This window comes from Vidua macroura, chromosome 3 (assembly GCF_024509145.1).
Source record: "Vidua macroura isolate BioBank_ID:100142 chromosome 3, ASM2450914v1, whole genome shotgun sequence".
In the NCBI taxonomy this organism is placed as follows: Eukaryota; Metazoa; Chordata; class Aves; order Passeriformes; family Viduidae; genus Vidua; species Vidua macroura.
In genome coordinates this window covers 64,340,941-64,358,543 of record NC_071573.1, presented here as the reverse complement: position 1 = coordinate 64,358,543, position 17,603 = coordinate 64,340,941, and the positions used below count along the sequence as shown (strand labels likewise).

The 17,603-nt window shown below is 41.0% G+C and overlaps 1 protein-coding gene across 1 annotated transcript; it reads right to left on the bottom strand.

Moving 5' to 3' along the window:
* Positions 1-324: 324 nt before the first annotated feature.
* SERINC1 (serine incorporator 1) lies at positions 325-17,274 on the bottom strand. Its single transcript, XM_053972933.1, has 10 exons — positions 17,147-17,274; positions 11,404-11,565; positions 9,983-10,176; positions 7,084-7,163; positions 6,759-6,896; positions 5,326-5,495; positions 5,136-5,226; positions 3,715-3,856; positions 3,345-3,575; positions 325-1,901 (listed from the first exon to the last, which is right to left on the bottom strand). Exons 1-10 carry the CDS (start codon positions 17,183-17,185, stop codon positions 1,763-1,765), a joined length of 1,386 nt encoding a protein of 461 aa, XP_053828908.1. The 5' UTR covers positions 17,186-17,274; the 3' UTR covers positions 325-1,762.
* Between the last annotated feature and the right edge of the window lie 329 nt (positions 17,275-17,603).

Sequence of the window (17,603 nt, the reverse complement as noted above, 5' to 3'; positions counted from 1 at the left end):
GTGGTGTTCAGGTGTTGTATCCAAATTTAAACAGGTGTAATCCAGTGAGGTGGCAGCAGTTGACAAAGCAGGAATGCAGTTCCAGGTATGTTAGTGTTTGCTGGGACATGGCTGCCAAGGGTATAGAACTGTCAGAGGACTTCACCCAGGGGGTTACCTGTGACCTCCCAAAAGAGCCAGGAGTTCACAGGTGTGCACTGCAGCACTGTCAGCTCTTCTCAGAACCTGACAGTGCTACAAAGTATTTCCCAGAAGAGGGGATGAGAAGGTTACACAAACCCTTGCAAATAGCCAGCATCTGGCAGCACCATGAGACGTCAGAAGTCATGGGACATCTTCATCCAAATTTATTTATTAATAAGGTAACAACATATTCCAAATTATTACAAGCCTTTACTAATCCTTCCATTACTGTCTCAAATTTGACTTGACATGTCAGACTTTTTGCAGTAAAATGTCAGTGTTCAGGTGCAGAATTAAAATAAAAGCTTCAGAGAATAGCAACAGGAAGTCACAATTACAAACACCACGGAAAGGGATGAGCATGACATCTGCTGCAGGCTCCAGGGTCACTCCAGTCAGGCTGCTCTAGGCTCAAGTTGTAGCAAGTAACAGAGAAATTATGCAGCTTATGTACTTCAGTTACAAAGCAGCAAGCACAAAAGCATTTTAAGGTTTCCTAACTGCACAGGAACTATGCCTAGATTTAGACTTTCTAGGCTCAAGTCCATCTCTGGCAATGGACAACAAGCAAAATACCTAATACAGTAAAAGATTTCAAGATTCAGAGCCCCAAATAATTTAAGAAACCTTTCAGTTGAAGCCTCAGTAAATGCAAACCACCTCCTTCTGTTATTGTAACTTCAGTGCTCCATTTTCTTCACTTTTTTTTTTTTTTAATCACAATACTCAATTCCTCCAAAGGGCTTACACAGCTTTCATCACTCGGCTCCTTGCAAACTTCATGATTGTAGTGTAGCCAAGGAAGTGGCACACAAAACAGCAATAAATTACAGCACAGCTATGCTACTTAAACTACTTAAGAAACCAATAATACTATGTAGATGCACATTGTAAACAGGTGCCTTAAAAACATGCTTCTGAGCATTTACACCAGGGTATTTCCCCCCAGGGTGCCTGTCCTCCTGCGTGCAATGGGACACACTGGACTGGCTCCTCTGCAGCTCCAGGTGCAAGTTTCCCTCCTCACATCTGTGCTGAAGGTACTGCTGCCCTCGGCACGGCAAAGGTCAGGCTAGTAGTGTCAAAAGTGCTGCAAGATGTCCAGTGAACGCCAAAGTGCTCCACTTTGAGTCTAACAACACTTACTCAAGGCTTATTTTGGAATCAAGGCAACAGGGATCATCAAAGGCAGACCCTTCTTCACTTGCAAAGCCTGACCTAGCACTGTTTAATTACCCTAATTAACACTTGCACTTTTTTTCCTACAACCATTTAATGCAACTGAGGGGAAAAAAACATACTTCCAAAAGCTCTTGATCTTACATCTTGTGCTCCCAAAGCACTCAAACTAGGAGTAATCCTATGAAAACCATCATTACAGCAATTACCATTGAGCTCAGCTAGAAAAAGTCATTTACTGAAATGACAAGACATGATTCAAGGTAATCATGCAGGATAAAGCAGGGAATACTACCTGGACAGCACACACACATGTATTTACACCCGCACTATTACCCGGAATACTGTTTGTTTCAGGGACATGTGGCGCTAACACAGCCTCTCTCCAGAGCAGCACAGCTCAGTCAAAGTCGCGGTTGGTGAGAACCAGCGGAGCCACCAGAGTCCACACGTACAGCACGATGCCAATCCAGCTGGAAGAGATCTTCACCCACACAGATGGCCACTTGCTGGTCATTGTCTCATAAGAAGAATCCGGACTGTGAACCAAGGAAAAGGAAAAGGATAATTTGCAAGTTCTTTTCAATATAACATATTTGTGGTTCTAAGCTACCCTTCAACACTGTTTTCACAGGAGATCATTCTCAATTCACACATCAAAGGACCCTTCTCCGAGGCAGTTCACACCAGTCTGTACAAGAACACCACTTTGAAGTAGGTGTCACAGGAGGTGGAAGAACAACAACAACACAAAAAATATTCAGTATGAGAAGCTGCCAAAAAGCAGAATTGCAAGGAATCTTTAACAAATCTGCAGAAAGGCAGTAAATGGATAGCACTTAAGAAGAATGTATTTTGCCTTGCCAAAGGACACCACCTAGAGAAATTAATAATCTTGATGTCATATTGGACCCAAGTAGAGCGACAAATCAGTTTCACAGGAGGACTATCTATTAAGAGTTATTGCTGAAGGAAGTACCTTTTAGTGTTGCTTTTTCGATACAAATTGTTCTTTGCCAAGTAAGTAGAGACCTTAAGTTGTATTTTTTAATTCTAAAGAACATCTGATCTAGCTGTTAGCAACAATTCACACACAGGAGGACTATTTTATTGTGAGGATTTTTTTCAAGGATCAGACAACATAATTTCCTTCCACCAAGCCTGGTCAGAGAATAGCTGTGCTTGGAAGAGACCACTGAAGGTTCTCTAGTCCAGCTCCACTGTTCCAGTGGGGACCCTAAATCCAGCTGTAGATGGTTTTGAAGTATCTCCAAGAATGGAAGCTCCACAACTTCCCCTGTGCCAGTGTTCAGTCACCCTAGCAATGGAGAAGTGTTTATGTTCAGAGGGAACCGCCTGTGTCCCAGTTTGGGACCTTTGCCTCTGGCCGTGTCACTGGGCACCACTGAGAAGTCCTGGCTCCATCCTCTTTGCACACCTGCTTCAGGTGTTTATACACAGTGGTGAGACACCCCTTGGGCCTTCTCTTCTCCAAGCTAAACAGTCCCAGCTCTCTCAGTTTCTCCTCATATCACATATGCTCCAGTCCCTTCATCATCTTCGTGGCCCTTCACTGGACTCTCTCCAGTATGTCCATGTCTCTCTTGTACTGGGAAGCATCAGAACTGGAGGAGTTGGGAAGAAACACCTTCCCCTTGACCTGTTGAAATAACATGTCCTTTTTCTAGCTCTCTGTACTAGACATGGGCCTAGTGTTTACTTATTTTTGTTATATAATTTAAGACATGATCCTGTTCACTTTAGCAGGATGTATTTCAGCAGTTCTGTGAATGATAAGTATCATCCTAGAAAACATGACAGGCACCTGTGAACAAGCTTGGCTACAGTTTTCAGATACACTTCCTTGAGAAGGCCCACTCAAGACCTACATTCCAGAGCATGCAACTTGTGCCTCTTTGTCCAGCAAGAGATGGTTTCTTGTATGCTCATTATCAGCACAACATCTAATCAAATGTAAATACCTGTACCAGTTGGTAAGTGTCATCATGATATACAGTGATGCCAGGAAAAGCATGAAGTGGAAGAAGGAGTAACTGTAAGTAACTCCATCCCTCTCATTATCTATAGCTCGATGAACATCATCTCCATCATCAAGGGAGCCATCACTCCTGGGCATTCCATCCTCTATCAGTGTTGACTCATCACTGGTCAGCATCAGCTTGTTAACTTGGCTGTTGTTGGATGTCCGGATGCTGGATATAACAGAAAAGGACATGGCAGAGTTACCCAAATAAATAAATAAAAAATAAATAAATCCAATAAATAAATCCAATTTAGTATCCAACAATAAGAAGTGATACAAATTAATGCATTTTTCTTAAGGAATCTTACCTTGAATAGAGAACACACAGCAGAAACAAAACCAGTCCTACAATCCCTTGTGCATCCCACCACTGCACTACCTGACCTTGGGTTGGAATGGTGGTGCTGTTGTAACCAATGATGCTCAGCAGACTGGGGTTACAGCGCCTGTCTGTGAGGGAAACTGCATTAGAACTTATATAAAACAAGAACAGGACAAATATTTAATAACACATTTTCATGCTGAATACACAGAAATAGAAAGGAACTTCGTGACTGTGACAGTCTTGAAGTAAAATTTGAATTTATTTTTAGCCTACTGAATCTCTCTAGGGGAGGGAAATGACAGTATATGGCATAAAAATCTGTCTCTTCAAGCAGATAAAAGGATTCTGAACTTATGTAAGATATGCATCAACTGCTTTACTATTCCATCGGACATAATTAGATGCAACAAAACAGAAATTTCTGCATAATAAACTTCAGAAATTCTACTTGTAGGAAACAAGTTTGACAAACATATTCTATAGATGGGATACCCAAGTCAGCCCAGAATTGGAAAACAACTCCCTGACAGTAAGTCAGTTATTTATTATAAGTGGTTCCCAACCCACAGCATCCACAGGTAACACTGATGAAACAGCTGAAAGTAGTACACAATCTTATTTTCCCATAATCACTGCCTGAATTAGATGACTCATGTATTCCATGACACAGAAGCACAGAAGATTGTCCACAGCTAAGATAAAAGGGTCAGAGACCCAATTAAAACTACTAAAATCACTATCTGGTGATTCATTTTAATAATCAGAATTTCTACACTTATTTATTTTTAGAGGCAATCAACTGTTTCCAGACAAAATAGACATTAACAACATTTATTAATACTTGTTATAAATCCTCAAGTAGCATCTTGGTCACCTAAGAAATGTGAAACCTGGTACAGAGATCAAAGTCCTAGACTCCTCAGGGGAGTTGCACCGATCTGCAAAATATAAGCTTTAGAATACTGCAGTTCTGCCAGTAAAGAGCAGAAATTCTTACATGCCATACAAAGAGGGGGAAAAGACATTATTTTAGTATGCTGGTTGCAGAGGGGGCGAAGCTCAGAGATGTGTGGGCAAGGCCAGGTTGCTGTTTTATACCTCCTACATCACTGCTGGGAGCATGGCTTTGCGGGGAGGAAAAGGTGAACACACCCTGGAAGAAGTGGCTCTCTGCTTCCCTCTCCCCCTCAAGAGAGCTTGCCTGGACCAGCCATGCAGACCCTGCCCTCCCTCACTGCTGCATATCCCTTCCTACCCCTCAGGAGAGTGGGCTCCTAGCAGCACATGTAGCCAGTACACGCACATTCTATTACCCTGTTCTAATGCTGCCTTGCAAAAGAGGTGTAAGTACAATTTATTGCTGAACGAGTTACCCAAAAAGCTCTACATTGCTACTACACTTACCTGGCTCATTGGTCATGGCTGACCAAGTCAAATACATTGTGTAAATTGTGATCACTGAAGACTGCAGCAAGCCAGACCTTGGCTGCGATTCCTACACAAAGGAGTTACAAAACAGGGAAGTTAGGCAATCAAAAGTTGTAGGCACATTTATATTTTGAAAACACAAGAGGCAACAGAATTAAAATCATACCTGAATCCTTGGCAGAATTGACATTACAGAAGCACCAATGCACAGGAGCATATTAACACTGATGAATGTCTTGTTCTCAGAACAACCTTCTGGATGAGTGTAATAAACATAAAACAAGACAATAGCTACTAGAGACAGTAGATAGTTGACAGCTGTAGCTGAGAGCAGAGCTGTGAAGAAACAAAACCATAGTTAAATTGGTTAATAACAAGGACTACTACAATTGAAATGATACTACATGATACTATAAGTGTGGGATACAATATACGACAAGAGTTCTGGGCACTGAAATGTAAAAGAAGTTCTCAAATAGCCTGTGAAGTATTAAAAAGAAACAATACATGGGAATCCTGAAGCCATGCTTGATTCTCCAGTGCTCCAACAGCAACCAGGAAGAGCAAGGAAGATAAAGGAACACAGTTATACTGGACACTCCTTGGCTAACAGCTTAAAAAAGAAACTGAAGAAATACTTGTCCAACAGAGGCTAAAACAAAATCTCATTTCCAAATTACATCTTAGTAAAAACACTAAATAGAGAAGTGGCCACTGAATGAAGACAGGCCATGCTGTCTTTTGAAACACCTAAATTATCACATCTGAAACACTTTATTAAAATAACATTTTTCCAGTGAGATGACTTTACTCTCCTTCACTACCCTGACCTTTCACTCAGCATATACCTTCAAAGAATGACTAACTGGCAACCAGAAAAAACAGTTGTTTGAGATGATTCTACTCAACATGATGCACTAGCAGGTTACTTTGTTTTTAATCAGCACTGAAGGGCTAGCAAAACCTGAGGCTGCAAAAAAAAAAAAAAAAAAAAAAAAAAAAAAAAAAAAAAAAAAAAAGATGAAAAAAAAAAAAACCACCAAAACCAACCCAAAAAATAAAACAAAACAAAAACCCCAAAAAGCTGCAATTGCCACTTCTCTGATATCATGATGCACAGAACGCTCCACCTGAAAATGAAGAAGAACTTCTTTACTTTGTGTATAACTACACCCTGGAATAGATTGCCCAGAGAGGTTTTAGAGTCTCCCTCACTGGAGACACTCAAGAACCATCTGGACATAATTCTGTGCCATGTGTGCTCCAGGATGACCCTGCCTCAGCTGGGAGGCTGGATCAGATGAGCTGCTGTGGTCCCTTCCAACCACAGCAGTGGTTGTGATTGCGTGAAACTCATGCCCTGCTCCCAGGGAACAGATCTTACTACTCAAAGGTTGCTGCACCTCTCCCTGCTTCCCCTTATTTAACTTGATAACAGAAGGACATCAATGAGCTGAACTACACATCTGAGAAAATGATACTTATGCATGAAGCAGCCCTTTCTGCACTGGTAAAATGAGCTATTCAGTGAGTAATTTATTAAACACAATGCACATTAAATTAAATGTAAAACTTGACTGTAGTACAGTCCCTCCTTACCTGCATACCAGCATCTTGAGTTTCCTTCCTCCATTTTTTCAACCCAAGATTCATTCCAGGAATGGGCAAAGTCAATAAGCAAGACCAGCTGAATAAGAATAAAGCAGAATGCTCCAGCCATACCTACATAAAACCACACTAGAAGAGATGCAAAACAAAACCAGTTAGGAACCATAGGTGATTTACCCCCCATCATAGTGTCCCTAAATACAGAGAAGCACTACAGTTACACAGCTACAATTAAAACTGCATGACATCAGCATGCACTTTATTTAAAACTAAGTATGCTTGCACAATGATACAGAGGAAGACAATATTCCCTCACCAGTTGTAAATGGTCCCTCTGGTATGAAGAAAGCTCCAACACTAATTGCAAGTGCCGTCGCAAATTTAAAGAACCAGAATCTAAAGGGAAATAAAAAATATAAGGCAACTGTTAAGTCTAGTCTAATTCACACATAAAATACACATCTTTAAGAGTTGGGTTTTTTTTTATTTTCTCATTCTTAACTTGCCTCATTTGAAGCAGGATAAAAATTTTATCTGCCCAAGACTTGTGTTCTCCAAAAACTTATGCTTAAAACTGTGCTAGACTGACACAGAGTTTGACACATTTCCCAGAGGTATCTTCTTACTTGTGAGTGACAAATTAGGCCAATTGTGAGCTGCTTTTTTCTTCCTAAAAATGTTTTAAACAAGAGCAGTGAGATTGTTGGATTGTCTGCATATCAGAAAAATGGGTTAAAAAATCCCTTCCTACCTTTAATATCAAAGATCTGATTGTTGCCTACAATGACATAAAATATTATGCTGGAGCTCCCTACCAGTGTTAGTTCACTTCCTACATGAGAGAAACATACAAACCCACCCAACTTCAGATTCTTTAGGCCTACAGCTGATGAGGATTTATCACAAAAACAAAAGCAAAACATTTATCCTGCACAGAAAAGACACAATCAAGTTCCAAGTCCCTGTTTCAGGACAGTGTTGTTGGAATTTTTCTTCCAGTAAAATATATGCATTCACAGACCATGAAAAGACATCAGATGTTTCCAGAAAGCATACAAGGGAGCATCCTTCACCAAAGGTACACCAACCTCACCCCAAATACTAATTGTATAAATATACCCTGCATAGAGAACTTCAAACTGTTATGCCAACAAAACTGTAAGGAGGTAAAGACTATTTTTTCTGATCCAGTGACAGGCAGCTCCAAAAACAGGCATGATGCCATCTACATGCACTTCAAAACTGAATGTAACAGCACAAAGATATATACCACACCCCCACAATGTCAAACACTTGTCAATTTTTCAAGTTTTCTATCCTTTCCCATTTCTTCCCATACTTTGAACAAGTTTAATCTCTCCAATCAAGTGATGGATACCAGAAGAACAAGTTCCAGTTGTGTGGAGAGGAACCATGTGAGATGACAGAAGTGTAGACTACAGAACAAAATGGACTAATTTCCTAGGATATAGAGAAGTGACAAAATCCAGTCTGAAAGTTGAATTAAGTTGTAACATTTACAGTGCAATACAAACCCCACTAAAAGTAGTTTTAGAATCCACTTTTTTAAATCAATGTCATTCTCAATTATAGAAATAGAAATGGGTTCAAGTTTGCATATATTTAGTCTTAAATTCTAGACTTTTTAAAGGGATCTTACTGCTCTACCCCATTCCACAACTGAAAACAATAGTCATCTGAAATATGCTGTGCATTCTGTACAAGCCAGCAACTACCTCATAGATACATCATAATTGATTTTTTTCTGTTGTGATCATAAACCTAAGAAGAAGAAGAAACCACTCTGACTGCCATTAAAAAAGCAGAGAAGGTGAATATTTGCACTAGATTGTATTACTGGGCTTAACTTGCATGCGAGCATGAAAAAGTTAGTACACATATAAGCAAAAACCTAGTATTTTGAATATTTCAAATCACTGACAAAAAGATTACATCTCAAAATATTACTGAACATACAGACAATTTCAAAAATCAAAAGGCATAAAGCTTTTCATAAAGCTCACTGTAACACATATTATTGAAGCAATGAGTTATTACAGAAGTGTTTAAAGTAATGTTATTAAATATTTTACCAGCAACAGTTAAATAGCATTATTTTTTCCTTTTATCCTAGTGCTGATGTTAGATTGGCTAAGAAGAGCAAACTGCTATGGGTTGCATAAACAGTACCTAAATTTGTATTGGAGAGCACAACTCCAAATAAGGTTATCAAGAAGATCCCAAACACTTAAGAAAAAATTTAGTTAAAAAACATTCTTCATCATGTAAAATCACCATGTGCCTTTTTCTGAAAAAAAAAAAAAAAAAAAAAAAAAAAAGAAGAAAAACAACAGATACATTCTGATATACAATGTAGCTGATCCACTTTCTTCTTGCTTGCAACTAGCATGTTCTCCTGAACAAAGCAGGGTGGAGGGAAAGGCTGAATTGAGTTACTCTTGCTAACATATCTTAATACTGTACTCTCTTTTTCTTTAGATCAAAAAAAACCAAAAGTAAACCAAGCAATATTCTGCTCAGTCTTAATTATTTTCCCCTACAGAAATAATTTGAAGCTTTTTCTTGTTTTATGCTAGACATGTTTAATCCTACTATACTGAATATAAAATAAAATTTTTTGGCTTAGCTGTTTATAGCTTTTGTTAAATACAGTCACCTCTAAAAAGCAGTAGTCTAAGCAATCACTGTGACCACCAAGATTAGGCATCATAAATGGTTTTAGGCTTTTTAGCACCATGTTCTCTCACAAATGTTTACATTTCCTTGGTTCAAGGAGCTACATTACACATAGGCAGAACTTGGATGAAAACTACCACTTGTGTCAATATAAAAGCTGAAATTCCACTATATTCTTCCATCTGATAATCCTAACTAAAATGAAATACAAACGGAAATCCACTGGAAAGCTCAGAAACTAGATACATAATTCATTTCTTTTTGCAGAGGGGCAACTGAAAAGATAGCAGAAAGAGAAAAGATACATTATATACATCTATATGGATATATATGTGTAACCACTATAACCTTTAGAAGAAAACTGTTCAGAAAAGAACAAAAGTTCTTATAAACTTCAAAGTTAAGAGGAATATAATTCAGATGAGGCTCTTAAATATTTTTATTTCTTGAAAAAATTTCTCTGGAATGAAACAAAAATTAATCACTAACTCATCTCAGCACTCATTTCTGCATCTTACCCATTGTGCACTGCTGCTCTGGGGTCATTGCTGCTCTTCACTTTGATCATCAGCAAGGAGAAGAGAAGGAAGAACATGGCCATGCCAAAGCACACACGGTACACGGCCTTGTAGCCAACCAGGACATCACAGTTCACGTGGCCCTGCACACCAGGAATACTTGTTCCCAACCCTCCATCACAAAATCCAGGAATCTGTGATAAATACAAGACATATCACTCATCTTTAAAAGACCTCCTGTCAGTAAATGTATATTAATAAATTTCCAATACACAATTCATTAATATTCTAACATTATGTAACTATTAACACTGTGAGAAAATATGATATTGAAGGACTGCATCATGACCTACAGTCCAACTAGGATATCAAACACATGCAAGGACAAAAAGTCCAGCATAGGCACAATAAAATAAAATAAATCTTTCCACAGAATAGTTTGGGTTGGAGAAGACCTTTAAAGCTCACCTAGACTAACCCCTCTGCCATGGGCAAGGACATCTTCAACTACATCAAGTTGCTCAAGGCCCCATCCCACCTGACCTTGAATGTTTCCATGAATGGGACAGGGATCTTATTACCAGGTTTTTTTTGTGCTATTAGTAATTTCAAAACTTCTCAAAGAAATGCAGTTTTCCCTTGTTGATCTGAATCAAGAGATAATCAAAGATCTGGGAACTGGTAAATTTGACTTGACAGTTACTATCAGGCTTATGACATAGCTAGGAGGTGGCAGCCTGCTTACATCTCTTTAAAACAGCCTTTCCCAAAAAAGTGCCATCACCATCAATTAGATCTATTTGTAATTTCCATACGAAACAGCTGAGAATATTCTCTCCAGTCACTACCAGGACATGAGCAACATCTTTCAGAAGTCAAGTCATACTCAGAAGGCTGTAATTTTCTTTCCTAGGTGACTAACATGGCTCTCACTGAAGCTCTAATGTGGTAACTATACCAACCTACAATACACATTTACAGATGAATCATTTGGGGGAAAAAGACATAAAAATCATGCCTAACCAAAGCTACTATCTACTGAAAAAAAATAAACACTGCAAAACAGAACTGAAGTACATGCAACCTGTAAGCTCTACTGTAACTCACATTATCACTCTCCAATTTTATATCGCATCTTCATATAGCTAATAAACTGTAAGATCTTATGAACACTTCCTAATTCCCTGGGTGGAAAACGCACTACTATGACGAGTGAAAAATATTTCACTCAAAAGAGTCCTTTTCATCTATAGAGGGATCTTCCCACAACTTCTTTGACTTACAAACAAATTAATGGTGACTGTGAAGCACAGCTGGTAGCAAAACAATGTATTTCTAAATTAAATCCACGCTTTTCAAGATGTCAATTACTATTATTTATGACATTTGTCCTACCAAATATGCTAGCAATAAATGCTGACCTTCTTCAGCTGCTCTTCCATGCCTGGTATTAGCATCACACAGGCAACGCTCACGCCAAGAAGCAAAAAGAAGGCATAAATCAGTCGAGTTATGGTGGAGTTGTTTCCACTGGGGCAGCATCGACAAAGCAGGCATGGGGCACTTCCACACAAGCATGGTATCTGACAAAAAGACAGAACATGAATTATTTAAAAAGCTTTGGATTACTAGATTTCAATATTTAATCAGGCTATGCAGATCATCAGATGTGATAGAAAACTACTTTCCTGTGCATCCCACCACTGGTGCAGAGTAAGTCACTGCAACACATTACAGAGCCACCAAACAACAGCGCTTCCCGATGCGCTGCTGCACAGTGAAATAAGTGCTATGCCAGAAGTAATCACTTCGCCATTCAGAAGAAATAAAGACTGGATTCAGGCTCATTTTTTCTCTTGAATTTTATTTCATTTCAGCTAAATTACATGTAAGAATTGCTTTTGTTAGCAACTATATCCTCCCTTCCACAACTGCAGAGAATAAACAAACACACCATAGGAAAAAGACACCAGTACAACTGTCATGTAGGTACACTCTCAGCACCTGGCACAGTTGGGATAAAATACTCACTGGGGCCATAAATACTTCCAAAACACAAAAAACAGGAGATAGAGACTAAATCTTAGGTTGCAAACTATTTCATATCAGCAGCTACTCATATATCACATAATTCTGTTAGTCTGCAAAATTAACTTATGCAATGTAAAAGTTATTAACAGTAAGAACAGAGCAGATATGCAGTACATGTGTTATTGATACCAAATATCAACAGCAAAAGTGGATGGAATGCTGTACAGTTGTAATACTACAAGGGGGAAAAAAAACAAACAGGACAAAATATACCCGTATTTAATTCTCACACAGAAAATTGTGGGAAGAAAAAAGGGAGCTATTTCAACAGGAAAGGGTTGGGAAGCAGGGAACAATTCTCTGCCATGTGCCAAGTGACAATTTAGGAAGTAAAAGAAAGGCAAGGTCCTGCAAGTAAACATTAGCCAAAGGAGGAAAGGTACAATCAAAATGCATGATCACTGCCCTTCTCTGAACTACAACAAACCATTCTACCCCTGACACACAAAGATACAGAACAGGGTTAAAACCCAGCATCTCCCTCAGCACACATCCAAGGAAACTTCCACCATGGGACAAAAGCCACAGGTGTCCATCATTGTATGAGAGACACTCACGTCAGTAAGGACAGGAGTAGTTACAAGGCCACATGACCAGGACATGCCAATCACCCAGTATGACAGGCATGTGTCAGATAGAGCTCTCAGCAGTTTAGTCATAGGACAACCAAAAATGCCAGCAGCCCGCTGCTACCGGAAAAGCCCCAGGGGTTGCTGGGAAAAGCAGACAGCCACAACATTCCTGGCAGCCTCCTGAGAAGCCCTCGGGAAAAGGCTGATTATATCATTCTTACAGTTTCAACCAGACACACACTGGACCCACAAACTTCGTCTTTTAAATAACTTCCCTGTATTCTTTTTGGCACATGTATTCCTTCCCAAGGAGCCAACAATCTTCACTCCACTACACTAGAGAATCATCTTTAAATTAGCAAACTTCACCATTACATTTGTCTTGCTAAACCACTGAAACTAATCAGATTCTCATTACAAGTATTTTAGGATGTAAAAGTTATTATATTGCTCTTTTTTACCTCCTCCTCCACTCAGTACAGCAGAAATAATATGAAGGCATTGATTATAGGAGGTTTCATCTCAATATAATACAGAAATTATTTAGACTGAGATCAACCAATCCCTGCAACAACCTCCCTAAGGACATGGTAGAGTCTACATCACTGGCAGTGTTCAAGATGCAACGGGACAGGGTACCAGATCATCCCACTCAGGTCCCCTTTTTCTTAAGAGATGGAGTAGGTGGACCTTTGGGGCTGCTCTACAACTGCAAGCAACTACACTAGGGACATCTATGCTTCATAAGCAGGAAATGTATGGCAAATATTATCTCCAAATAAATCAGAATTTTATAGTACTACGGTCTTACACTACTTCCTACATGCACAAATAACCTTTCCAGTGAAAAATCTCAGTGCTCTGTTCAAATAATTATTTTCTTCAACTAATTCTGTCTGCATTAATATTTCTAAACATACTGTAGAATAAAAGGTTGAGTTTGGCAGAATAGAACATATATCCAGGCTCATCTGCTGCAGAAAATGTGGGGACAGGAGCACCTGTTATGAAAATTCACTTCTGTAAGGAATCCCTGTGTTACACTGTTTGCTAAATACCTAAATAATTCAAGCAACTTGCTCCTTGCCTCAGTGGAAGCAGAAGCACGAATGCTTCTATGGACAGGAGAGACTTGCAGTAACTGAAATGAAGATGATTGTCTTCACCTCATTGGGAAAAAATGTGCCTCAAGAGAGGCCATACACCTCAATGAGCGCCAACACCAGCTTTTAAAATGTTTTGCCCCTAAACAGCTCATGCACATCCATCTCTGAACAAGAGACACCTGTTGATACATGACACTATTTATACAAGCTGGCTACTTACAAAGGAATCATGTTACAGTCCAATTTTCTCTTTGGCAAAAGAGAATAAAATACATACCATTCCAACAAAATAGTATTATACTATCAGCAAAACTACTTGCTACAGACTTCAAAAATAACAGGGACCAAGGAACATTCAGCCCATGGAATTCAGCTTATCAATACAGGAGACAAGGTAAGTTTGTGCCACTTTCTTCCTAAATTTAAAGTACACCTCCAACAAAAATTTCAGTAGTACACACAGCAAGACACTACCATGGACATCAAAGCTTAACTCCCCAGTGTGACTCAGTTTAGTCACAGATTACTCCACAAGTTACTCCACAAGTACTTTTTCATTTGCTTCCATAAGGAAGCTTAGACAAAAGTTATTCAGACACAACTGAATAAAATCTATTGCCTTCCAGAAACTTTAATTACCTACCAACTCATATCCCTTTACATTTTTGAGGGAAAATAAGCAGCTCAATGGTGTTTACTAAGGCAAAATAAGAAAAGACAAACCCACACACCTATTCTGGAAGCAGCCAGCAGGGCATACAAGTTAATTCATGCCTGTTAAAGGAGTCACTTCATTCCCCAGGGCAGTGGAAATTGCATGAGGAACACATAACAAGATGTATCCTGAAGGAGAGAGAAAACCCCACAAAATCATGGAAGGACAAATTTTACTGCCCCTCATGCACACAGAACAAGTTTTTAATATTAAACATAATCTTCCTACTGGAGTAATGACTAAATGATTATATACTGAATTAACTATCTGCAAAAACACTAAGCCCCTGATGGGCCTAGTCAGGGTTTAGCTACACCATCCCTACTCTTAAGCTTATAGACACTGACTTAATCAAGACCTTTGCCTTGAGAGAGAATATTAAAAGAGCAAAACAGCAGCTCAGCAGTTTCAGAGAAGAGAACAATAGAGGCAAGACACAGCAGAGGGAAAACAGTGCTTATCAACCTAGGCTGTCAGGGAGCCTAAGACTTTTAGTGATATGGCTCTGCTCTTATGGCTTTAGCCTCAGCCCCATCTCTGACAGGCTCCCCTTGCTCCTAAAAACGCTAACCTGAAGCACTGCCTGATCAGCACACAGGAGCGCAGAGCAGTAACACATGGCAGTAACACAGCACAAAAGCCCAGAGGACACAAGCACGGCATGAGGCCTGACGCGGGGGCCTCCAGCAGAACGGCTCCGCACAGCACACACAACACGTGGCCCTGCGGAGGAGCAACGCTGACAGCAGCGTCCCCACAGGCACAGCAGCTCTGCCGGCCGTGCCACCTGCACCGCACCAACCCCACCGCACCCGGGCCAGCGGCTCCCTCACCCTCACTGCGTGCGCTTCCTTCTCAGAGGCACAAAAGAGTTTGTACTGACACATCCCTAGAGGCCAGCGCGGACAGATTCCAGTTCCTGTTCAGAACTGCTGTATAGGTTTTAAGTGCTGATTAGCTGTGGTTTTAAATGTGCAAAGAAAATTAACCCTTTAAAGCCATCAGGGGAAAGAGAAAAATAATACTAACAAAAACTACCCAGCCTGATTTGTTTGGGCACTTCAAAGGAAGGGACAGGGGATAACTACTCACAGTAAATCTGATTTAAGATTATGATCTCATGCAAATCATTTTATCTAACAGGCTTAATTTCTCTGTAGAGAAACAAACAAGCAAGAGCAAGTAGACAGGGGTTCTTCAAACACTACCAACGCCAACCAGTTGTCAGAAAGGCTGTTCATGAACTTGGAAACACAGTATATATTAACTCAAGTATTCAAATTAAAGCCTATAGTCACAATGTCATGAAGTATTTAACAATAATTAAAAATAATACTGTTAACTATACCCAGTTAGTAATTCAAGCCCAACTGGCTAAACCATTAAGTAGTATTTAAAATGTTAATGAGACCAAAATGAACCCTGACAGTAATTAGTTAAAATGCTATTATCAGTGTTCTAGTTGATTATTTACAGGCATACCGGCCTGGAAGTTAATTTATGCAGATTTTCCAATTCTATGATAATTTAATATAATTTGTACATGAGACTAAGGGATTATAGATCATCTCTCTTAATTAAAGGTCACTCTGTATTAGAGGAGCCAAAACCCATACATTCAGATATCACAAAAATAGGAGCTTGGCTAAATATGAGGTTTTGTTATATCACTAGAAGTGTGTGTATGAATGCTTTAATAATAGGTAATTTAATTTAATTCATGCATGGTACGAAAAACTTTTGGTATGAAAAATTCAGATTTTCACAATCCCTCTGACATTCTTACAACAAACATGTAACACAAACCACTTGATTGGGTCAATACAGACTAGATTTGGAAAGACATATCACTTAGGGATAAAAATCAATGCCTCAGTTGAAGACTCTTTACCAACTTCTTTGCTTTCCTGCATCGTGCCAAGAGTCTTAATGCCATCTCAATCTACTGCTTCCCATGAACTAAAATCACCTGACGTGGTGACACATCACCACGGATTACTGTGCCGCGAGGAAAGGATGGCTCGGCGAGACAAAGATGCTACAAAGGGTGGAGCTGCTCAAGACAAAGCCGTAAGAAATAGGAATTAAATAAATACAAATATTAGAATCAGGGAAACGTGCGGTTTTGATTTTCCCGAAAGAAACGCTGGAGTTCAAAGCATTTGATCAGACTCTAACTTAAGAGATCCGGGGAGAGGTGATTTCAGCGGGCACCGTAACACCTCCCGCACAGCAACGCGGATTTAGCGGCGCCCAGAAGCTCGGCAGGCCGGCCTGTCTGGGCTAAGCACGAAGCTCCCCACAGCGCCGGCGAAACGGCTCCGACGGATCCTTGGGGATCCCGGGAGCAGCCCGAGAGAGGGACCACGGCGGGACCCGCCCCCTCCAGCGCGGCGCGGAGAGAGCCCTGCCCGGCGGAGCGGGGGCCGCGGCCACTCGGGGCGGACAGAGCCCGGCCGGGGCCGGGAAGGGGCCAGACAAGGGCCCGCAGCCTCCCCGTGCCGCAGGAGGAGGAGGGGAGGCAGCGCCACAGCCGCCCTGGCTGACACGGGCGCGGAGGGAGACGGGCGAGGCCCGAGTGCGGAGGGAAGGAGGGGGGAAGCACCGGCCGCTGGCTCCGAGCCTGCGGCAGGCAGGGAAAGGCAGGGAGGAACCCCCGCGCCGCCCGCGTCCACCTTACCCAGCTCGCCATGGAGCAGAGGCCCAGGACGCTGCCCATGGTCCCAGGTGGGCTCGGGCTCGGGCTCCTCCAAGATGGAAGCGGCGGCCGCGGCTCCCGACGCCGTTGTTTACTGCTCCCAGCGGCGCTTCCGGCCGCTCTGACGGCGCGGGCACGTCACTGCCGGCCTGGCGCTGCCCCGCGGCCTCCTGGCGCACGGGAGCGTGCCGGGGTTTTGTGGAGCCGGGATGTTCTTGGCGGTCAGGGCTCTGTACGCCTTCAGCCCTAATAATCAGGAAAGGAGATCCAACCAGGGGAACAGCAGCAGCCAGCATCCGTCAGCCAAGGGCATCCGGGAGCTAAAGCTTAAATCTTGTTAGTTGTAAGCTGTCGATGTAGCAAGTCAGGGTGTAGTGAACTGGTGTATGTCGTTGTTGAGGCGGTCACGACACAAAGCAGATACATTAAGCAGTCTTCT

Coding starts and splice junctions, on each gene's coding strand:
- SERINC1 (XM_053972933.1), bottom strand. CDS start 17,185: ATGGGCAGCGTCCTGGGCCTCTGCTCCATGGCGAGCTGG. Junction 5,496..6,758: donor CTCAAGATGCTGGTATGCAG/GTAAGGAGGGAC, acceptor GTTTCTTCACAG/CTCTGCTCTCAGCTACAGCT. Junction 5,227..5,325: donor CAATTCTGCCAAGGATTCAG/GTATGATTTTAA, acceptor TCCTTTGTGTAG/GAATCGCAGCCAAGGTCTGG.